Here is a 21615-nt window from a genome sequence, read left to right as displayed (position 1 = left end):
GGGGCCGCGGGGCTCCGCGATGCCGTTGCTGTTCCTGGAGCGCTTCCCCTGGCCCAGCCTGCGCACGTACGCGGCGCTCAGCGGCCTGGCCCTGCTGGCCGCCGTCCTCGGCGCCCGGCGCGCCCTCGTCGCGGCCGGCGAGCAGCGTGCGGGCGGGCCGCGGGCCCTGGACGTCGCCTACTACCTGCTGTCCGACGGCCTCTGCGTCTGGGTGAGCCGGGCCGCGGGCAGGGCCCGCTGCGGGCTGTGGCCGCTGTCGTCGCGCCGCTCCGGGCCGGCGGCTTCGTTCGCCGGGCGTTCCGCCGCGCCGGGTTTCTAGAAAGAAGCGAGGCGAGCCGTCGGCCCGAGGGCAGGCTGACGTTACGGCGGAGCCGCGCGGCGCACGAGGGCGGGCTCTGCCCGGACCTCCGCCCGGATCGCTGCCTTCCCTCCCTCCCGGAGCGGGGCGGGAGATCCGTGGCTGACCGCTTGGTTTCTGTGCAGGTGCTGGTGAACACGGCCTGCTGTGTCCTGATGCTGGTCGCGAAGCTGATCCAGCGCGTGGTGTTCGGCCCGCTGCGCGTCAGCGAGAGGCAGGTAAGGCGGCGCGGCCCGCTGCGGCTCACCGTGCTCTGCCGAGCGCGCGGCGTAAATCAGCTTTAAAGCAGATGTCAGCCCTGCTTCTTTGCGTTCCGTGCGCTGAGCTGTCTGGTAGCACCGTGTGGAAAACAATCCCCGGGAAACCCTTCACCTTTAGCCGCTGTATCTGCAGTTACTGGCTTCCAGTTTGTTTCTGGAGGGAACTTTTCATTGTTGAATGGTATTTTATGAGCCCGTGGTCAACTTGAAAACCCTTCGTTCACGCTGCCAGATTGCTTACAAGCCTGCCTCAGTTCAGGGTGTTTGTAACATCTGTGTTTCTTCTCTGTTCCGCTTGTGTGTGGCAGCATTTCTCCACTACATTTCACAGTTAGGGAAGTGCCGCTGCTGCTGACTCTCATGCCTTGCTCTGTGCCCTGACTGCTGCACAAGTACTGGTGCTCTCCAGCCTCAGACATGGAGGGGATGGCTTAAGAGTGGTCAGGCATGCATGTGGCCAGGTCTGAAGGCTCACACTGCTCATTACTGCACTTATCCTGGGGGAGAAAGTTTGTCAGAATGCAGCTGGAGGACCATTACAGCCCAGACTTTGTAACAGCAGGATCCTGCAAAAGATAAAAGCAGCAGCAGTGGTTGGAAAGTAGATGTTTTAAAAATAAGCATGTAAGCATAGTTCTCTAGGAAAAGTCAGACTGTGATCATTTCTGGCACCCGGAGCTGTGGCACGTGAGGCTTTGTGAGTAGCCACAGGTCCCTCAAAACCTGTTGTATCTGTGATTCACTCCCTTAGAGCCTCTGAGTGAAGTATATAACGAACAGGCCACTCGCTCAGGCTTTTTTTTGATCATACATGTTGACAGTGAGGGTATGGAATTTTAACCAGTGATAATTCCCAGGTTCTCTTCTCTCTTAAAAGCAGAAGTGAAAGGCAGTGACTGGATTCATTCGTTTTTGGATAGTGGGAGTATGCTTAGGGAAAGGCTAAGTCAGCACTGTCAGCTGTCAGCACTGGGAAGGCATGCTGGGCATGTCTTAACTCTCCTTCTGGTGGTTTCACTGTGTACTTTAACAAAACGTGTGGATTGTCAGTGCTCTCTCCACAGTAACCGAGTGTCTTTATTTTCAGCATCTCAAGGATAAGTTCTGGAATTTCATCTTCTACAAGTTCATCTTCATTTTTGGTGTGCTCAATGTTCAGACAGTGGAAGAAGTGGTCATGTGGTGCCTCTGGTTCTCTGGGCTTGTGTTTCTTCATCTCATGGTCCAGCTCTGCAAGGATCGCTTTGAATACGTAAGTTTTGATTAAGGGCTCTCTTTTGGGGATTACAAATTTAGAGACACTGAGTTAGGATAGGTTGCAAACAAAACACTTAGGACTTTTCCCCACCTGAGGTGTGAAGGCATGCACCTTCCTTCCATTAGCTTCAAATGACTGCTTTGGAATGCCATGTCAATCTTACTCCTTCAGTTTTCTCATCTGATAAACAGAGCCGAAGATATTTATTTTCTGCAATGAATTGCTCCTTACATATGCCCTGTAATTACTGTTGCTTAACTCTCTGTCCTGTCTTCATAGCTCTTAGTGGAGAAATCTGGAGAGCACAGCTCCCCTTGGAAAGGTGCCCTTTGGGGCTGATCCGTAAAACCTCTTTGTGTCAATTCTGTGCTCGTGTTTCAAGCTCTCTTACATCTACACAGAGTCCCAAAGCCTTTATGATACGCAACACAACTTTCTTCATAAACTGCATGTGATTTCTGTTAATACCAGCAATTAATTTGGTTGTGAGATCCAGAAACTGAAAACTAGGCAAGGAGTATGGAACAGGAATTTGAACAGTCAGTCTTGTTCTTCAAGCACCTGTAATGCATGTGTGTTTTCCTCAGCTCCTCTGTCCTGGAATAAAAGTGTTTGAGCTAAACCAAATCCATAGATTTCCTCCTGGTAGTTTTGTAGTGTCTTTATTTTGTTATTGATATCCTGTAAGGCCTGTCAATTCACAAGGAACCAAGCACCACATTTGAAACGAAATGGACTGGGGCTAGGGAAACTGAGACAGGAATGAAGCAGGCAGACATTGGGTAGTACTGGGCTTGTTCAGTGGACTGCAAGAGAGCAAAGTGCTTGTGTGGAGAAATCCTTCTTATATCCCTTCTGCCTTCAAAGCATGTATCATAGTTCTTTGTTTGGACAAGTGATACTGGTGTGATCTGCCTTGTAGGCTCAGCTGGATGAGAAGCTGAACCGAATGTAAACAAGGGAGAAGGAATTGGTTTTAGAACAAAACGTGGGAGTCAGCTTTAGTCAGAGTGGGGTGAAGCTCTGGGCAGCTCTTTTCCTTATCCTGTTCTTCCTGCCCTGAAAATAAGGTCATGGACCACCCTTCAGTAACTTTTGACTTGATCTAGATGTAACCTACTGTCAAGGTAGCTTGGATGATGAATATGTTATATATGATATCGAATGAGACCATTTGCAGTAGGCTCTGCCCAGCAGTCTCTAGCTGCAGGTGAGTTTTTGGAGGGTGGTGTCTCATTCTTCCAGTGTTGTTGAGTTCATCCTCAGCAGATGCTGTGGATTTGATACAGAAACTATTGGGTGGGAAAGCACTCTTGGTTTTATCACACAAGTGACCTCAAATAATCAAAATGATCCCTTCTGACTTCAAAAAGCCCTGTGAATGGAAATGAGAGGGAGATGAGTGATGCCTTGTGGTGGTATGTCCCCTTAGCTTTATTCCACAGTGCTTATTGCTATGCTGCCTGGTTGAGGTCGTAAAACTGATTTGGAAAACAAAGCAAGGAAAAATTGTCTGGGGAAGTGAACATGGCAGGGAGGATGAAGTGCTAATTCAAACCTGTTATGTATTTTTGTGTTTGTGCTGCAGCTGTCCTTCTCTCCGACAACACCCATGAGCAGCCACGTCAGAGTGCTGACCCTGCTTGTGGCCATGCTGCTGTCCTGCTGCGGGCTGGCAGTCGTCTGTGGTGTTATTGGCTACACCCATGGGATGCACACCTTGGCTTTCATGGCAGCAGAGGTGAGACTGCTTTCATATGGTGTTGTTTCTGCTCTGCTTTTCAATCCTCAGCTGGGGCTGTGTGACATTTCTTGGCTCATGGTGGATTTGCCTTTTATTTCCCCAAAGAAGCAGCTCTGTACGAGCCTCTCTCCAGTATTAGGACAGTTGCCAGGAGTGCATTCTTTCTCTGTTCAAAGTTTAAGCCCACAAATACTCTTTGTCTGAAGAAGGAAATAAGATAAATCTGAGAGATGATGCTGAAATCAGATGCAGTGCATGAAAAAATAATGGTTGTGTTTCATGAGCATTGCAAGAGGGCTTAGTTGAAGTGGCAGTTAGGGAGAGGGACAAAATGTACACACAGTGTGCATGCAGCCCTTTCCCTTGAGGCTGTTTTCTATTTCATTTTTCCCTAAAAGGATCACAGCTAACATCCTTTCCCTAAGGCATGCCCGTGGGATTTGTTTGAATAGTTGCATCTCAGATGAGATGAGCGATTTTTGTTTGTGCACCTCTGTAACCATCAGGCAGTTTGTGAAGTACACGTCCATGTGTTTGTGGGGTGAAATCAATGTGCTTGTGATGTTATGGTCATTGCACTCTGCCTAAGGAAGTGACAAGTGAAGGGGTGGTAACCAGTGTTACTGCAACTAAGTCATGCTGGTGCATCCTTGGTTCATATAACAGCTAAGATCTGTTTTTCTTCTCCACTCCCTGGAATCCATACTTGGAATTAGCAAAAACAGTCAGCTGATAGCGGGATGATATGGTGCTCAGTTACTGAACACATCAGTGTGTTTTCTCTTAAATAGGAGACCACGCTGCAGGGCTGGATTTGCAGTTCTTGAAGATTTACTGCTGTCTCTAATAGGGGGCTCTTTTAACACTGCATCTCTTATCTTGGCTCAGCACAATGGTGTATCTGCCCCATCCCAGCATGGGGGAGCTTTATCAAGGGAGAATTTTGGTTTCCAAGAGCTGCCTGCGTGGCGCTTGGTGCTGATGTGTTCACTCCAGCTGTTCTTCTGCTTGTTGACAGAGGAAAGTGTAGGTGCATGGTCCTCAGCCGAGCCACAGGTCCATGCTGCCCTCCATGCTATGGAGGATGTATAGGAAAGGGTCTCCTGCCCTCTCCTGCTTCTCAGATCACCGAGGGCTGTGGAGCAGGCTGGGTTTGGTGGCTGTGGGTGGACTCTGGGAGGTTGTTTGGTTGTTCATTGACCTTAGTTATACTTTGTCCTGTGCAGCGTCCAAGTGCAATGAGTTCCATGTTTCACTCTCTGTTGTGTACAGTCCCAGTTGTTGGGACTCATCTGTCTGATGCCATCCCTATTCCCTACTGCTATTGCCTGATACATTGGTGATGAAAAGTAGCAAAGAACCATTCCCTGTTTACTCTTCTTCACATCACCTTTATTTTATGGACCCTTCTACTACTCCTTCCAAAGAAAAGAATTCTTATCTGTTTAATCCTTTCCACACAGAACAGTCTAACCCTGTCCCTTCCTGCACCTTTTCAGTACACCCTGTGTGGATGACTGAGGAGTTCCTTTGGCTTCAATACCCAACACTCGTGGCAGTGGATTAAAACATTCAGGTTTCTTCCAGGTGCTGGCAGTGACACCTCGTGGTCCCCGAGCTCTCAGTAAAAGAGCATTAAAGCTTGAAGGCTGAAATGTGTTCTCTGGCTTCAGGAGGGACCCTGCCAATGTATTCTGTTTGAGTGTATCTAATTACATTAATCTGCACTAAGCAATTCATCTCTCCCCTGACTGCAAGCGCCCACTGTGCAGTGCCTCACAGCAGTGCGTGTCAGCGTGAGGGAGCAGAGCAGGCGGTTGCCTTCCCTGTGCTGCGTCCTCCAGGGAGCAGTGTGCAGCGTGGAGCAGTTTCCTCTGTGTGCCAATCACTGGCAGCTCCTCAGGCCTCCAGGCTGGGTCTCTGCTGGTGCAGCGCTGCGCTTTCTGTGCTGTTGCCTTGCTAGCCAGCACCAAAATGTCTTGGCAGCAGAATGGTGGATTGGAGGAAAGTATTGGAATGACAGATTCCAGATGCTGACTTAGGTTTTAACCTCTTCAAAGCTGTAAAAATCTTCGCATTTGCTGCTGACAAACATCTTCCTTGCTGGAGACTTCCTGCCACGTGTTCTAGTTCTGACATCACTCTGCGCTCCGTGCTGCATCCACCCACAGCTCGGCCGGTCGTTCTGTTTCACTGCTTGTGTGGTGAGCAGTGGGACGTGTTTACTTTTCCTCTGTGGCCTGCTCAAGGCTCCTCTGTAGCCAAAACCCTGAGAACAGAGCGGAGTCTCTTTTACCCACATTTGGCACAGGGGAAGGCACAGGGGGGTCTGACAGCCTCGTAGAGCAGCCTGAGTGCTGAGTTCTGTTTGGAGACTGTGCTGAGTACAGCACACAGTGAAGGGTCAGCTGCTGCTGCGTTTGGAGCTGTTTCTGTGCTGTTTCATTTGTGTGCCTTATTCTTTGGGCAGAATGCTTTTCACAAACGGAAAAACACTCAAAACCACTTTTATTGCTACAGTGGCATGTTAGTGTTTGTGAGGTTTTTAATTCCATTGCCATGTTGAGTGCCTGCGCTGAAGGCATGCCAGCAGGCAGCTCTGCATGCATGGTGTGTTGTCACTCCTTGTGAATCCCCTGTGCTGTGGCATCTCGTGGCATCTGCTAGCTGCGGGGGGCTATGGGCAGGCTGGGGTTCATCCTGTCCCTTCATGTGCCCATGGCGTGGCACAACAAAGGGCCCCACAGCTGAATGGAGTGATGGGGCATGGTTCCTCCGTGGCCAAGTGCTTAGGTCATCCAGAAACACACCTTTCTGGTGGTTTGTCTTCAGACTGCTGTTTTCCTGCATTTTCTGTACCCATTTATGTTCTGTGTACTTAACCTAGAGAGCTTGTCACAGGTATATTGTGCACACAGCTGTTTCACAGGACTTCAGGCTGCTCTGAACGCACCGTGTGCTTCAGCACTCAGTACAGCTAACCAGGCTGGAACACTGCTAACATCGTTTCCTCTTTTGCAGTCTCTGCTGGTGACAGTCAGAACTGCTCATGTGATTTTGCGGTGAGTACTCCTGTGGTGGTTGCTCAAGAAGTTTGTGCACGTGGTGTGGATGTAAGAACCGTATGCAGTTGCCTTGCTGCATTGCGAAGGTGTATTTGGAGACGGGCCCCTCCTGCTTTGGAAACAGAAGTTCTGCAGTGCATGGATCACTTCAGAGGCTGCTAATAGAGCAGTGCTTAAGACCTGGATTAAAATGGATTGGCACTGCTGTTTTGGGATTGATTTATGCTCCTTGATACCATTGTGCGGTGTTTCTTTTAAGATCCTAATCTCTCTAACTTTTGCTCTAAAGAAGTAGCATGCTCATGCATCTGCGGGGCGTATAGAGGGTATGACATAAAGAGCAGGAGCTCTTTGTCCACGTCACCGCCAGCATTCTGTGTCTGTCATTAAGTTGTAATGCCTCCCCTGAGACACACCTCAGAGGCTGAGCAATGTGGGTCTGCAGCATGCAGTGCTATCATGTCAAAAGTGGCACGCAGTTTAGTGAACACCATTGTATCTTCTGCTGGGGTCTGTAGTGCCAGTGTGGGCCGAGCACTGGCTGCTTTTTGCCTTTGTCAGATATTGCTGTTTGAAACCAGTAAAATTAGAGAAAACAAAGAGAGCGCTGGGCCTAGAAAGGGCAAAGAGTCCAAATCCAGAAGATAAATAGCTTAGAGATTTTAGCTAATGACAAGCAACAGGTAACGTTAGTGTCTGTGCTCTTGCAGATATGTAATTCATCTCTGGGATCTCAACCATGAAGGGACGTGGGAAGGTAAAGGCACATATGTGTACTACACGGATTTTGTCATGGAGCTGACCTTGCTTTCGCTGGACTTGATGCATCACATCCATATGCTGGTATGGAGTGCTGCAGATAATGCTGAGTACCTTGCCTTAAAGCAGTGGGCGCTGGGTATTTCAAATATGTATTTTTGTTTTGCTTATTTCATGCGCCAACTGTTGTAGAGGAGTTCAGTAAAAGAAGAGAAAAGTGTAGCATGGGGCTTCTGGCATTCTTTCCTCCTGTGTAATTGCAGTCTTCATAAATAACTTCGTTGTGGAGTATTAACTACTGTGTAATTACCTGTTTAATTGGCTTTATTATTGAGCAATCAGACAGAATTATTTTTACTGGCAGCAGGGGGCATTCAGACAAACAGGGCTCGAACACCATTTCTCCTGGTTGTGAATGCTGTGCTGCTCAGGTTGTGTTTGAGAGGGTGAAGAGCAGCAGTTCCTGTGAACAAGCATGGTTAGTTTGAGTGTTCTTAGCAGAAGAACTGATTTCCTGGGTTCTTGCTCTTTTAAGAATGGATGAAGCTGCTTGTGGCTGCCTCCTGCTTCCCACTTCTGATCCCCGTTGCTGTTTTCTTTCCCCAAAGCTGTTTGGCAATATCTGGCTGTCGATGGCAAGCCTGGTGATCTTCATGCAGCTGCGCTACCTGTTCCATGAGGTGCAGCGAAGGATTCGGCGGCACAAGAACTACCTGCGTGTGGTTGGAAACATGGAGGCCCGGTGAGCTGCCTGCTTGCTCTGGGGTGCACGTTGTGCCGTGGGGAGAGGAGCCCAGACAAGAAATGGGGGTTCTCTTACATTCCTTTGATGCACGACGGCATGTTGTGTGCTGGAGAGATACTGTCTGCCAAATCCTGCTCTGAAATCTTCCTGCTCTGGAGGGTGTGTTTTTGCAAACGCTTTGCTTCCATTGTATTTGTGATGAGGGACTGTGTCTCAGTTTAACAGATACGTAGGGCTGGCTTTTACCAGACATCCTGCTTTTGTACAAGTAATGCTGGTCACAAGTGAACTCTCCAGTCCAGAGTTTCTTCTGTTTGCCCTCATGTGATGCCCTAGGCGGTAGGGGTGGCATAAGGTCTGCTCAGCTCAGCCTGCTTCATGTATTGGCTTTGGTTCTGATGGAAATTAATGCTTCTAATTTCCTCAGGCCGTGTCATTCAGTTACTGCCTGAAATTTAATCAAAATATTAATTAAAAAAAAATCAGTTCATTAAACTTCAAGCCAGCTGTGTACCTGGAGCAGAGCCGAGGGCCATTCAGGATTACTTTAGGCCATCCCCCCGTACCAAGACAATGTAGAGAAGTGGAGAGGCCTGCTAAAGACTAAGTGTGCCAGGTGCTGCTCCATCTCTGATCCAGTGTTGTCATAGCTCAGCTGTGTCCTCAGTCAAATGAAGAGCAACGGGGAGTTTTTCTGTGCGTTGCTGTACCATTTTCATTTTAGACTCCAGTGGATTTGACCAGCTCTGATGCCTGCTGCTGTGCTCTAGGTAGAGAGAACAGTCTTCCCTGGAGATTCCCAGTGTTTTCTTTGCAAAAGGTCAGGTAGTGCTGTCATAGCAGGCTTAGAGCTGCACAGCCAAGTTCATCCACAGTGCGTTATTTCTTTTTGGTAATGCAGCTGCTGAACCCCTTACATTGCTCTCAAAGCCGTTTTGAGTTGCAGATATTTTGGGCATCTTGTCTGAGTGACTTAATGCATTGTCATCGTCCTGATTGTTTTGGAAAAACTGTGTTCTGGCTTCTTGGTGAATCTGCCAGCATACAAGCTAGCTTCGTGTGTTTGTGTAGTTGGTTTTCAGGTTCGCTGCACAGTAGCAGTACTGCAAGCTGTTGTTGTGCCACTCATCTCTGTACTGTCTGTACTGTTTGTCTTTGAGTGCTGTGCAGTAGATACTTGCATGGCACTGTAGTTTAAATATATAATAATTCAAAGACAAGTGGAGGTTGGTGAAATCTGAGGGCAAAATTTGTCAAACCATAAGTACTTTGGATCCCAGGAAGACGTTTTAATGGGTACAGCTATTAAAGCTCATTTAGAAAAATGACATAAGGCAAATCTGTACAGGTTATAACTTGAGGTTCTCGACCTAATGATCGTACTCCTTGGAACAATAAGTCAGAGCTATTTGAGCTTAGGGTGTATGCAAGATGTGCCAAAACAAACTCTGTAAGAAAGCATGGGAGGGACGTGTACGAGTTTTCCTTTACAGTGTGAGTTCTAGTTATGGAAAAGATAACAAACATCCCGGCACGGCTCCCCCAGGGAAAAATGAATGTGGAGGGTAAGGTTTCCTCAGCACAGGATTCTCAAGGCAGAAGGCTGTGCTGAGTTGGGATAATCATTACTTCTGTCTCTTCCTTTCATAGGTTTGCGGTTGCGACACCTGAGGAGCTGGCAGTCAATAACGACGACTGTGCCATCTGCTGGGACTCCATGCAGTCTGCGAGGAAGCTCCCGTGCGGCCACCTCTTCCACAAGTACCTTGTTGGGCTGCAGGGCCTGGGGAGGGGGGTGATGTGGGCAAGTGTGACGCTTAGGGCAACAAGTAACCAGCTGTCAGCTGAGCTGTGGTTGCTTACTGCCTGGGCCCTCTTGGTCTGCTTCTAATTACAGAGCAAAAGTAGCGTTCGCTTCCATTGCTTCCATGTTGGAGTTGCTTCATTTGCTGCCTTCTTTCCTCTGAACTAAGAGTATGTGTGTTGTCAGCTGCTGAGCAGGTAGTACTGAGTTACGGTATCTCAGCTGCGACTCTGTACCCTGCCTTGCTGTGGAAATACTTGGTAAAACAGGCTTTCTTTTTTTCCCCTCCATCTCAGTCTTTGTTTCTTCCATGAGCACATGTTGGTTTTTTGGGAAATGAAGAAAAATTGGAGTTAGACCCTTGTGTTCTCTTCAGATACCAACTTCAAGGAGAAAAATAGCCAATATTCTTTGTATGGCACATCTTTACATGGTGATGAATGTTCCAGGACATTTGTGGAGGTCTCGTCCAATCAGATGGTTTTGCTGGGCTCTGAGTCCCTCAGGGCTGTGCATGGAAGAGGTTAAACAACCAGCTGGGGAGGTCACTGGCACTGCTAGTTGGGCTGGGAAGCTCTTCACAAGAGGGTCATTCTCTGCACTGTTTCTTGCACTCAGTTGGCAGTGAGTCACAGTAGGTTCTCGTGGAGGTAGAGTGCTCCTTAGATGCACCTTTCCTTAGATCTTGTGTAGATTTTTTCTTTGCATCTGTACATTTTTTCTTTAAGATAAAAGGAGGTATGGGGCTGAAGGTGGGAATTTCTGAAGTGTCATTTGGTTAATGTGCACGGGCTCTTGAATTCTCCCATGCTGTCATCTGAGCAGGTTCTTTTCTGCAAACAGCTTTTTACTTTTCTGGTAACTGTCAGAGCAGAGGTTAGAATCCGTGTGCTAATTTGTTGTCATTTGTGACAGCCTAGCCATAAATATTTATCTGTGTTCCAAGAAGACTCTAATGAGATAATTTGCCACAGTAGCAAAAACTCCTCTTCCAGTGCTGATGAATCAATGAATATTTAATCTCCTCCTGAGCACTTGAGAAGCGCAGGGTCTCCTCATCAGAAATTTATCTTCTCTGTATCTGAAATGACCCTTTTATAATTTTTTTCTCTGAAGCTCGATTCCCTTTACCTCACTGGTGCTCCTAGGGAGGGAACGTTATTGTACTGGATGACTTCGGCTTGTATGTCAGAAATAGGTTAACCCACAGCTCAGCTCTGAGCTCTCAAACCTGCATTTCAAACACCTCTCTCTTTCTGCAAGACAGCAAATGTTCAGAATTAGGGGATCGTTGCAGTGACAGATGCTGGTTTGTGTTAATGTATTTATACAGTTCCAGAGTTGTACTCAGTGTGATGGTTTTTGTGACTTTTTTCAGAAATACTTCAGAACTATGAAGGTTCCTATCCACATCACTCTGGCAGAACTGCTATGAACGTTTATCCTTGTCTTTTAAATATTTGCCCAGTTGCTATTTGCCCTTTTTCAGCTTGAGACGGTGAGAGAAAAGGCACTTTGTTCCCTCTTTCCAGGCTGAACTTGCTTGTTTTGAGCTAGACAGGCATCATGCTTGCACTGGTTGTGTTTGGGCTAAATCTGCAAGCTTGTTTATAAAACCTGCACCACTTGAGTATTTTCAGCTGGAAAGAAAAGGAACACAGCCAGTCATCATCAGACATACCTTGCAAATGATCTCTGAGCAGTCTGTGTGCACTTGTTAATGCTCTGAGCAGAATATGCTGCAGCTACTTGAGGTACTTGTGATAATGATGCCTTGGAAAATTGCTGCAAACTCACCTTAATGTTGCTGTGCTCCTTTTAGCTCTTGCCTGCGGTCCTGGCTGGAACAAGACACATCTTGCCCGACGTGCAGAATGTCTCTTAATATCACTGACAGCCATCATGTGAGGGAGGATCACCAGAGGGAGAATCTGGATGAGAACCTGGTCCCCGTGGCAGTAGCAGAAGGCAGACCGCGCTTGAACCAGCACAATCACTTCTTCCACTTTGATGGTGAGTTGAGCAGATCTGACATCTGATGCTGCTGACCAAAAAAGCAGAGGGAGCAGCCTCCTCCAGGAGAGCATTCTTTGTTTCTGTGGTGCAGGCCAGTTGGACCCGACCCACTCTGGGTCCAGTTTCAGCTTGGTTAGAAATAGCCCTGTTTTTAGTAAACTTCTGGAGTTATTTGTTTTCTAGAACTGAATCTGGTTCTGGATTATTTTGATTTTCCATCTAATGGGAAAAGAGAGTCTTGTTTTCATGATCCTCCTCTAGCCCTCAGCTTGTTAAGCCTCTGACAGCATCTGCTAGGAGCAGTCACTGATTTGCTCCAGCCATCTCCATCCCTAGGGAGGGCTGCAGTGAGAACTCCCTGTTTGTACCCTGTGGAAACATGGTTACACACATTAAATACACGTAGAAGTATCTGAGAATGATGTGGAAGTATGCTGAGAATCTCTTGCACGCATGCCTGACTTCCCTTGTGATTTCTTATCCTTAGGCTCTCGAATTGCCAGCTGGCTGCCCAGTTTTTCAGTAGAAGTGATGCATACTACCAATATCCTTGGTATCACACAAGCCAGCAACTCCCAGCTCAACGCTATGGTAAGGCTGCTTGGCTGCTTTGGACCTCAGCCTTCCTGTTTGTGCTGTGGGGGGAAGGGGGTGCATGTGGGTAGAGAACAGAAGGGGAAGGAAGTCAGAGCAGTGCTTGGGTGCCACATGGAGGTTGTCTTCTGAGTGAGAAGCTTCATTTCAGTGAAGCTAGGGCTGTAGGTTGTTTGGGATGTGCGAACACAAAGGGTAAACAAGTGATGGAGAAAAGTTGCATGTACTTTCTGTGGGATGTAGGTGTAGATGGGTAGACCTTTTCTTAGCCTGCGTGATGTGACTTTAGCTTTCCTTTAGTACTCGGCTTCACCCACAGCTTGTAGCAGTCATCAGAAAATTCAGTTGTTGGTTGGTTCAGCGGCTCACTGTAGCACAACTGACTTACTGATTCCTGACAGTGATTGGTGCTGAGGATGAAGCCCCAGGTTTGACCATGAATAAGCTCTCTACTGTAGTACAAGAAGGGAAGGAGGTGACATTATGGAATTTCTTTGGTTTGAGAAGTGGCATTTCCTTTGAGTTGTTCAGGCTGTTGTGTGCTGTAAGTCAGTAAGTGCTCAGTGAGGCATCATGTGAGGGTGACAGAGCTTTCCCAGTGCGAGACCTCTCCAAGCCTTCATGATTGTTCAAACCTTGATAGGATAAGGACACAATTATTTGGGGGGCTTGGAGTCAGGGGGTGGGAAGGCGTTGGCAGATCTTAAGTGAAATATGCAGGGACCCTGCACCTAAAGTCAGCTTAGGTTTTTTTCCGGGACAGAATGACATAAATGGGCTTTTATTAAGGATGAGTAATGATTTAATGCTGCATTATTCAGAGTATCAACTTATATTGAAATGTCTGCTTTAATGGAAAGGCAAAGTTAGCAAACCACTGAAGTGTTACACATTTTTAATAGACATGAAGCAAAGTTCTTCATGTTACTGAATAAAACCCTAGGGAAGTATTTCACAAGACCAGAGGCTGAAATGCTGCATCAGTTGCTTTGCTCACAGATAGGTACAGCAGAGAGTGCAGTTTGCTGCAGTTGGTTGTGTTTCAACACGCTGTCAGCTGGTGCAGTTTTTTGCTTTGCTTTTCAAACTCCTTGTACTCAGTTTTATTTGTTGTGCTCAGTTTTTTTCCCCTGTAACTTTTAGAGCTTTCAGACTGTATGAAAGCTGGTCTGTAAGCAGAGTGGCAGGAGAGAGTATGTGATGAAAACCTCTTCCAGGTGTCCTTACCGTCTTGGAATGCATGTGGGACAGAGAAAAACAATTTTATTTAGGTGGCTTTTTTAATGTTCAGCTAACTTTCAGTCATGCCTGAATATAGCTCTTTATTAAAGGTGCTGTCACAAAGTAAGGGTTGGGAATCTTCTGAAGCCTTTATCTACGTGCCTCTGGCAGTAGGAATGTACATTTTCAGGACCATGTGGTGCCTCCATAGCAGTTGTAGTTTTGCTGTTGGCTTCAGCGGAGTCGAAGTATTGCCCTGTAAATCACTGCCAGAATGGGTTTTTGTTCCCTTCATTTTTTTTTCTTCCTGCACGTGAGTTATTATAACCTAAACTTGGAGCTGTTCCTTTTCTTTCCTGTTTCCAGTCAGACACTTACCAGCTAGTTTTCCATATCCCAATACTGCCCGTGCAAACCTTGCTTTCCCCAGGCCCACCAGATTCAGGAGATGTTCCCTCAGGTTCCCTACCACGTAGTTCTGCAGGACCTGCAGCTGACCCGTTCTGTAGAGATAACCACCGACAACATCTTGGAAGGGCGCATCCAGGTGCCTTTCCCCACACAGGTAAGTCATCAGGCTGTGCACCTAAGATGTCTGTCTTACATACGCACTGAGCTTGTAGGGGTGGCTGGCATCAGGTATGGGCACGGTGAACCCAGCTTAGCTCAGTGCAGTGTTACTCTTCAGATTTTACCTGAAGATGTTGCAGTTGGAAGATGCAGACCAGTTTTGGCTGTCTGGCAGTGAGTTGTACCTTCATGTTGCAATGTCTGACTTAATCTGAACATCTCACTGTTGTGTATGGTTGAGGTATAGGCATCTGTTCCTTGCCATAGCTCTTGGAAGGGCCCCTTGATGTGTTAGGATGGCTCTCAGCTGTGCTTTAGCGTTGTCTGTGTTTAATGCAGGACACTTCCTTCATGTGGGAAAGCTGAAGACTGTCACCAGTAGGCTGTAGGCTGTCCCTGCTGGTGCGATTGGGCTGCAGGATGCCTCGAGTGCTTTCCTGTGCAGTCTCAAATGCATGACAGAGTGCCAAATGCTTGTGAAAAAACACCTTGGGGTTAGTTTTTCCTTTGTCTGGAGCTCCGTAAATGCAGTATATTCAGTCACATATCAAAAATGTGTATTAAAAATGTCCTAGCTGGAGACAAATATTTGTTCAGTGAAAGCAGCTCTTCTCCGTTGCTTGTGTGCAGAAGCTTTAGAACATTTCCAGTTCATTTCTCTGCTGACAAATGATTGAATCATACCATTTAGCAAAATTTTCCACAAAGAAAGTAGATGGCAAAAGCATGCCTTGTTCTTAATTAGTGATAGCACATCTCAGTAAAGCAGTCTGGGGACAGTGGTTCTGCTAATAAGGATCCTGAATTCTGGCTGCATGCACATCGGATAGTGCTGTTATCTGGAGTGCAGTTTCAGCCTGCGTGCAGGGAAGCAGAGAGAATTCTCTTTCAGCACAGTGCTTTCTGTGCACTGCCAGCAGATCTGTTCCTGAATGGAGCACAATGCACGATGCTGCAGAGGGCAGAGTTCAGAGGGCTTGCTTTGGTTTGGTTGTTTCGCAGGCTGCGTTAAACCCGTGATGTTTGTGTTCCAGCGTGCAGAGGCTGTTAGACCTGCTGCTAACAGTTCTGTGGAGCGGCACGGCGCTGAGCAGGAGGATGCTGGGACAGTCACCCAGGTAATGTGGTATATCCAGTAGAGGGCCACAGAGATGGTGAAGGCCTGGAGCATCTCCTGTGTGAGGAAAGGCCGACACACCTGGGTTGGTTTAGCCTAGAGAAGACAGAGAGAGGATCTTGTCAATGCTTATAAATGTGTAAAGCATGGGAGGCACGTGGATGAGGCCAGACTCTTCAGTGGTGTGTAGTGATAGGGGCAGCGACCAAAAACTGGAGCAGAGGAAGTTCCTCAAAATATGTGGAAGAACTTCTTTGCTGTGGGGTGACAGAGCCTTGGAGCAGCCCGCTCAGGGACGTGGTGGAGATACTTTGGAGATACTCAGGACCCCGCTGGATGCCCACCTGTGTGGCGTGCTGCAGGGAGCTGCTTCAGCAGGGGATAGGACTCGGTGAGCCCTAGAGGTCCCTTCCAGCCCCTGCCGTTCTGTGGCATTGTGGGGACTCCTGTTGCTGCTCTCCTGCATGCAGGAATTTTACATACACCACAGTCCAAACATAGTGCAGATGTCCTTGGCACAGAAACACTGCTCTGCTGCTGCTGACCCTGCCACAGAAGAGCTGTGTTGGGAGGCCTTTGTGCTTGATCTCTGGCAGGGCAGCAGATAAGTGGTTTTCTGTGGATGCCAGGCCAAACCAGCAGCTCTGTGCATTCAGTATTCGGTTCAGCTGGTGTGGGACAAGCTGAACACCCCTGTTACACAGCCACAGAGACAAACCTGGGAGACAAACCTGCTTAGCTCCCTTCTGTTGGTGCTTCTGTTGCTGAGAGACTTGGGAGCTTAGGGGCATTCTCTAAGAAACTCCTGTCTATTTTCTGTCTCTTCAGTTTTGCTCTCAGTGTTTAACCAAGCACTTGGTGTATTGTAGATGTTCTCTTTCTTCTTGCCAGGAGAACATATTGCTGTGGTCAGTCATACTCTTGTCTGTTTGGAAAGGTCTAGCAGCAGACAGGCTACTGCAGCAAATTGCACATAACGTTGTAAGAAGCTTTCTAAATGCAGAAGGGAAGGGATATCAGAAGCCCTTGTCATTGCCTGCGGGTGAGACCTGCGTTTCCAAATAATGGATAGATGCAACTTCACACCTTGTGTCAGCCACTGAGAGGGAGTGAGGCGGGTCTTGTTGCTTTGTGCTTCAGATTTAGAGTAGGTTTTACAAGCACTCAATCTTTCATGCCCACTTAGGGTCTTTGGTAGGTGTCCAACATCGTGGCAAATGCATCCGAGTTCTCCTTGGTGGCATTTGGACACGTCAGGGGAGCTCGCATGCGCAAAGAGAAGCACCTTTTGTCATGACTGAGCTGGGCTTTCCTCTGTGTCGTGCTGTGCCTTAATTCCTTCCAGAATTCAAAGGACTTAAGATGGAGATAGTGATACCTTTCCCCCAGATTCTGCTGGTGGCTTTGGGGGTTCTGTGCTGGCACAAGATGAGGGCAGTTTGGGGATGTGCTGTTGGCAGTACCAATGCACGGTGCATGGTGTGCTGCACATCCTCTTCGTGAATACATTTGCCATTCCTTCTTTACTGTTACATTGCTGATCAAGTCAGCTCTCCAGAATCTAGCTATGTCAAGAGCCCTGTTTTCAGAGAGCATTAATTATGAGTAATTAACATCTATGTCTCTGAGATCCCTTCCACGCGCGGTGTGCGAGGCGCAGTGTTACAGAATGCAGGCTCTTTGAATGCGGTTTGGATGAGCTTTGTTCTGTATTTCAGCTGGGGTTTTCAAAGCAGGCCGGGAGATGGGGTGCAGCAGGTAAAAAAGCCCAGCTTTTTTCAGTGCCTCAGAAAGTGGCAGCTCTTTGCAGCTTGTTAGTTTGATGCAAAGAAGCCCTGTTGGCAAGTTTTGCACAGACTTGAGACTTTTATTTTAATTGAAATAAAACCCTCTTTTCCTAATTTCCTCCCTCTTTTTCTCTTAGACCAAAAGAGTGCCACTTGAACTCAACTCAAGACTGGAAGAAATGGGAGAACTGAGCGAAGTGGAGGCAGAACCCAGTGAAGCAGAAGATTTTGAAGCCAGGGGAAGTCGCTTTTCCAAGTCAGCTGATGAGAGGCAGCGCATGTTGGTGCAGCGGAAGGAGGACTTGTTGCAGCAAGCTCGAAAGTATGTTCCTTCCTAAAGCTTCAGCCTGGCCACTTGGTTTTAATCTCCCAGAATGGCTGTCACATGGATTATGACCACTGAAAGACTGGGGTGGTGCAAAGAGTGTTAAGAAGGATGAATACATTGCTGCAGCACACTCAGGTGCTCCTTAAGGCCAATGCCTCTGATGAACCCAGTTCTGAAACAGCATCTTGTGTTGCAGCGTGCTTCCCATGTGGATGATTGGATGATCCAAAGCTCTTCAATTGTAGGGTGATTTCTCCAGTTTCAGTGAGCTTTATTTTGAGCTTCTAGTAAGTGAGGAAATGCTGGTTGTGCTCAGTTTCCTAGTACACTTCTAGCTAATCTCCCTGCCTGAGTGTCAGCCTGTGCTGTGTGCTACTGCCGCTGAGTTCACTATCAGGCACTGCTTTCCAGATACAGAGCAAGAGCAAGTATTGAGCTGTGTGGGGCTGACAGACCAGAAGAGCTTCTGATTAACAAGGCAGCGCTGCCAAAGTGAGCGTGGCCAGCTGTTTCTTCCAGCTTAAACAGAATTGCACGTAGAATCTTACTTTACATGAGTTACAGTCACGTTGGAGAACTTCACTAGAATCTAGTTGATGGTTTAAAAAAAAAAAAACAGGAAAAGCACTTTGGAGATTTAGATAGAATTATAGAATTGCTCAGGTTGGAAAAGACCTTAAAGATCATCAAGTTCAATTAGCGTTTGTAACCAGCGTTACCCATTTTTGTCTCAGGGAGACTGCTGAAGGGGCCAACAAAAATACACTGAAGTGCCTTCATATGAACCACTGGGAGATATGGTGCCTTCTGGGTGTTTGTAAATAAGCTCCTGGAATCATTTGCTTTGTTTGAAAAATGAGACAGAAGCATTTCTGACTTTCTGGTTTTCTCGTTCCTTTCCTGCATTGAAGAGCTGTGGAATTGCCAACTGCTGTTTTGTCTCTGAGCACAGAAATGTAACAGGCTGTTACCTCTGGGAGCTGCTTCCTTGCACTGTTGCACGATGCGGCACTTTGCAGCCCCAGTGCCCACCTGCCAGTGCCTTCCCTGTCCTCAGTGAGGGAGCTGCAGGTGCTGCCTGCACTGACGCACTGTGGTGCAGCGGTGGGACCCAGTCAGTAACTCAGCACAGGCCTCAGTGTCCGAGTACATCATCAGTGTGCCATGCAAAGTATTTTCCACCTTTCGGTGTGCTTCAGCTCCCACCTTTGTTTCCTGAAAGCACAGACTGTTTTCTGGAAGCAAACTGAGGTTGGTCTGCTCTCACTCATCGTCTTTTCTCCTCTTGCAGGCGTTACTTGAACAAAACCTCAGATGAAGAGCTGAGCACGGAGAAGCCCTCAGTGAGTGAGGGAGCCTCTGCTGACCCGGTCACACTGCGCCGCAGGACGCTGGCAGCCGCCGCCGAGCGGAGACTGCAGATGCAACAGAACTCATAGCGCTCACTGCTTCTCCTTCCTCCTCCTCGTGAGCAATGTTGAATAAAAGAAATGAAATACAAAAAAAACCCTGCGCTTTCTATACCAGCAGGAAAGTGTCACTTCAGAGTTCAGCCAGCTGTGCTGCCGAGTGAGCTGGCTGCCACTCTGCTGTATAAAGCATGTGGTCTAATCATGTTTGGACAGCTGACAAATTAACCTTTTTTGAAATATTTTCTATGTGACGTTGATCCCCTCCACAGACGAAGGCAATTTGTAAACCACTGATGTGATTTCTGTGGCTTGCACGAGAGGCGTTAGCCTGACTGCGCAGCAGAAGCTGAGGGAGATGAGTTTGAGTTGAGCAGCCCTGGGTGCAGGTCGGAGGGTGCTGCCATGGTCATCCTGAGGCCAGGGAGAGTGGCTGCAAGAGGGAAGGAAGCGCAGGGATTGGCAACAAACCCTGCGTTAGGTGAGCAGCCGCTCTCAGCTCACCTCCAGAGCAAAGGCAGGAGCTGTGTCAGCTGGCTGCAGTGCTGCTGTGGTACTGCTGGAAAGTCCGTTTGCAGGCAGATGGAAGCCGTCTGGCAACATAACATGGGAAAAAATGGCACTGTTAATTGTGCAGTGATTCCAGCACACAGCACTTTGTTCACCATCGCTGGGCTCTTGGCACTGGCAGGCCTGTAGTTCTGCTTGCTCCCCAGAGCTGTGCTGTTTTCCTTTTAGAGCCAGCAAGAAGTGAGAAGTGGAGTGGAGTGGGGAAGAGCACAGGGAAGGCTGCAGCCCCCAGAATTGAGTGTTACCAAAAGCTGATGGAATCCCATTGAGGAGCCCACCTGTTTTGGACTGCAGAGCAACACGGACTTCAAGGCTGGAGGCTGGAGATAGCTCTGGTATCACGCTTTTAATTTCGTTTTTAACCCCACAGCTCCACCATGAGACAGAAGCACGGGGGCAGACGGCCCTTAGGCACCTTGCAGCCCCATCTGCTCACCTGGGATTTTTCTATAGAATTTCTGACCCCATGCACACCCAGAACCAGCAATGCTAGCTTGCATAGTGGGATTTTACACAGCTGCAACTTAACTGTTAAATTCCTGATGAGTGACTTCTTGTACCACTGCCCTTTAGAAGGAGCCCAGTATTATCTAGAATCGTTGGTACCTTTTTTTACTGTTGGTTTTTAGGGATGTTTAAAGGTGAATTTAATGAAAGGCGTTGCGTTGATGTTTAGGTGAAAGTAATTTATTGCAGTGAAACTTTGGGAAGCCTTACCTTGCGATGCTGTTAGTAAACTGCCAGGAATTTTTTGTTTTAGATGATTGGTTTTGCTCAGAGCACAGCTGTTTGGTTTTATTGTTTAAAAAAAAAAAAAAAAAAAGAAAGAAATAAAATCTTGATCAGTGTTGGAAAGTGTTTGCAAATTCCTGTGTGCTCCTCTGTGATGGGAATCCAAGCACGGTGTGAATGTGGAGATGATAAAGTAATGCCTGGGGGGGGGACTGAAAATAAAGTGGGTTTGGGGCTGTCTGAGAGCCTGGTGGGTAGGAATGGGAGCTGTTGGGTGTGTGGAGAATGCAGAGTTTGGCTGCGAGAGTGCAAAATCAGAATCATAGAATGGTTTGAGTTGGAAAACAGCTTAAAGGCCGTCTGCTCGCAGTCCCTGCACTGAGCAGGGACACCCACAGCTCCATCAGTGCTCACAGCCCTGTTCCCTGACCTTGGCTGTGTGCAGGGATGGGGCAGCACCAGCTCTGTGTGCAGCCTGTGCCTCACCGCCCTGAGCGCGAACTTCTTCCTTAGCTCCGATCCGAATCTCCCCTCTTTCAGTTTGAACCATTCCCGTCCTGTCACAACAGACCCTGCAGGGCCCTGAGCAGCCGCTAGGGGGCGGCCGTGCTCGCGGCTGAGCGCTCCCTCATTGCCCGGCCCGAGAGCTGACGTGGGCTGAATCCCAGCAGGAGCGAATAAAGGAGGTAAAGGAGATACAGCTGAGCCAGAGAGCTCCTCTAACGGGATGGGGATGAGATGGAAATTACGGAATCGTAATCACAGAAAGGCTTGGGTTAGACCTTAAAGCCCACCCTGCCATGGGCTGGCTGCTGCCCCAGCTCCACATCCAGCCTGGCTCTGAGCATCTCCAGGGACGGGGCACCCACTGCTCTGTGGGAAGCAGCACTGGAGCCTCACCACCCTCTGAGGGAAGGATTTCCTCCTCATGTCTCACCTACATCTTCTCTCTGTTAGTTTAAAGCCATTCCCCCTTGTTCAATCTCAAGTAGACGGAGTAAAAAGTTAGCCTTCCTCCTGGAATGGGGATGAAATTGAGATGGGATGGAAATGGGGTGTGGAAGGGATGGGATGGGATGGGATGGGATGGATGGGCCAGTTGTTGGAGCAGGGTGGGGCCTGGGGAGGAAGCCCAGATCCAAGGTCAAGTCCCAGCGCTGCTCATGATTCCTGGATCCTGGCTGCAGGATATCCTGGAGCAGCTCCTGGCCCCACTGCAGTGGGGGTGAAGGAGCCACTGGCAGCCGGCAGGATGGAAGGTCCTAGGGAAGTTCCCAA

General features: G+C 48.1%; 1 protein-coding gene across 1 annotated transcript; it reads left to right on the top strand.

The window, feature by feature from the left end:
* Positions 1-19: 19 nt before the first annotated feature.
* Positions 20-20471, top strand: AMFR (autocrine motility factor receptor). The gene is made up of 14 exons (XM_042834782.1): positions 20-211; positions 484-576; positions 1706-1870; positions 3465-3617; positions 6642-6682; positions 7396-7528; positions 8053-8186; positions 9840-9950; positions 11816-12006; positions 12497-12600; positions 14255-14389; positions 15429-15512; positions 17436-17620; positions 18918-20471. The coding sequence occupies exons 1-14, from the start codon at positions 20-22 to the stop codon at positions 19063-19065; spliced, it is 1869 nt and encodes a 622-aa protein (XP_042690716.1). The 3' UTR covers positions 19066-20471.
* The last annotated feature ends 1144 nt before the right edge of the window (positions 20472-21615 follow it).

This window comes from Centrocercus urophasianus, unplaced genomic scaffold (genome assembly GCF_019232065.1).
Source record: "Centrocercus urophasianus isolate 14NV4802_14NV808 unplaced genomic scaffold, USGS_Curo_1.0 seq_49, whole genome shotgun sequence".
NCBI classification, from domain to species: domain Eukaryota; kingdom Metazoa; phylum Chordata; class Aves; order Galliformes; family Phasianidae; genus Centrocercus; species Centrocercus urophasianus.
Note: the sequence above shows the minus strand (reverse complement) of the source record. Positions and strands in the feature narration are given on the sequence as shown.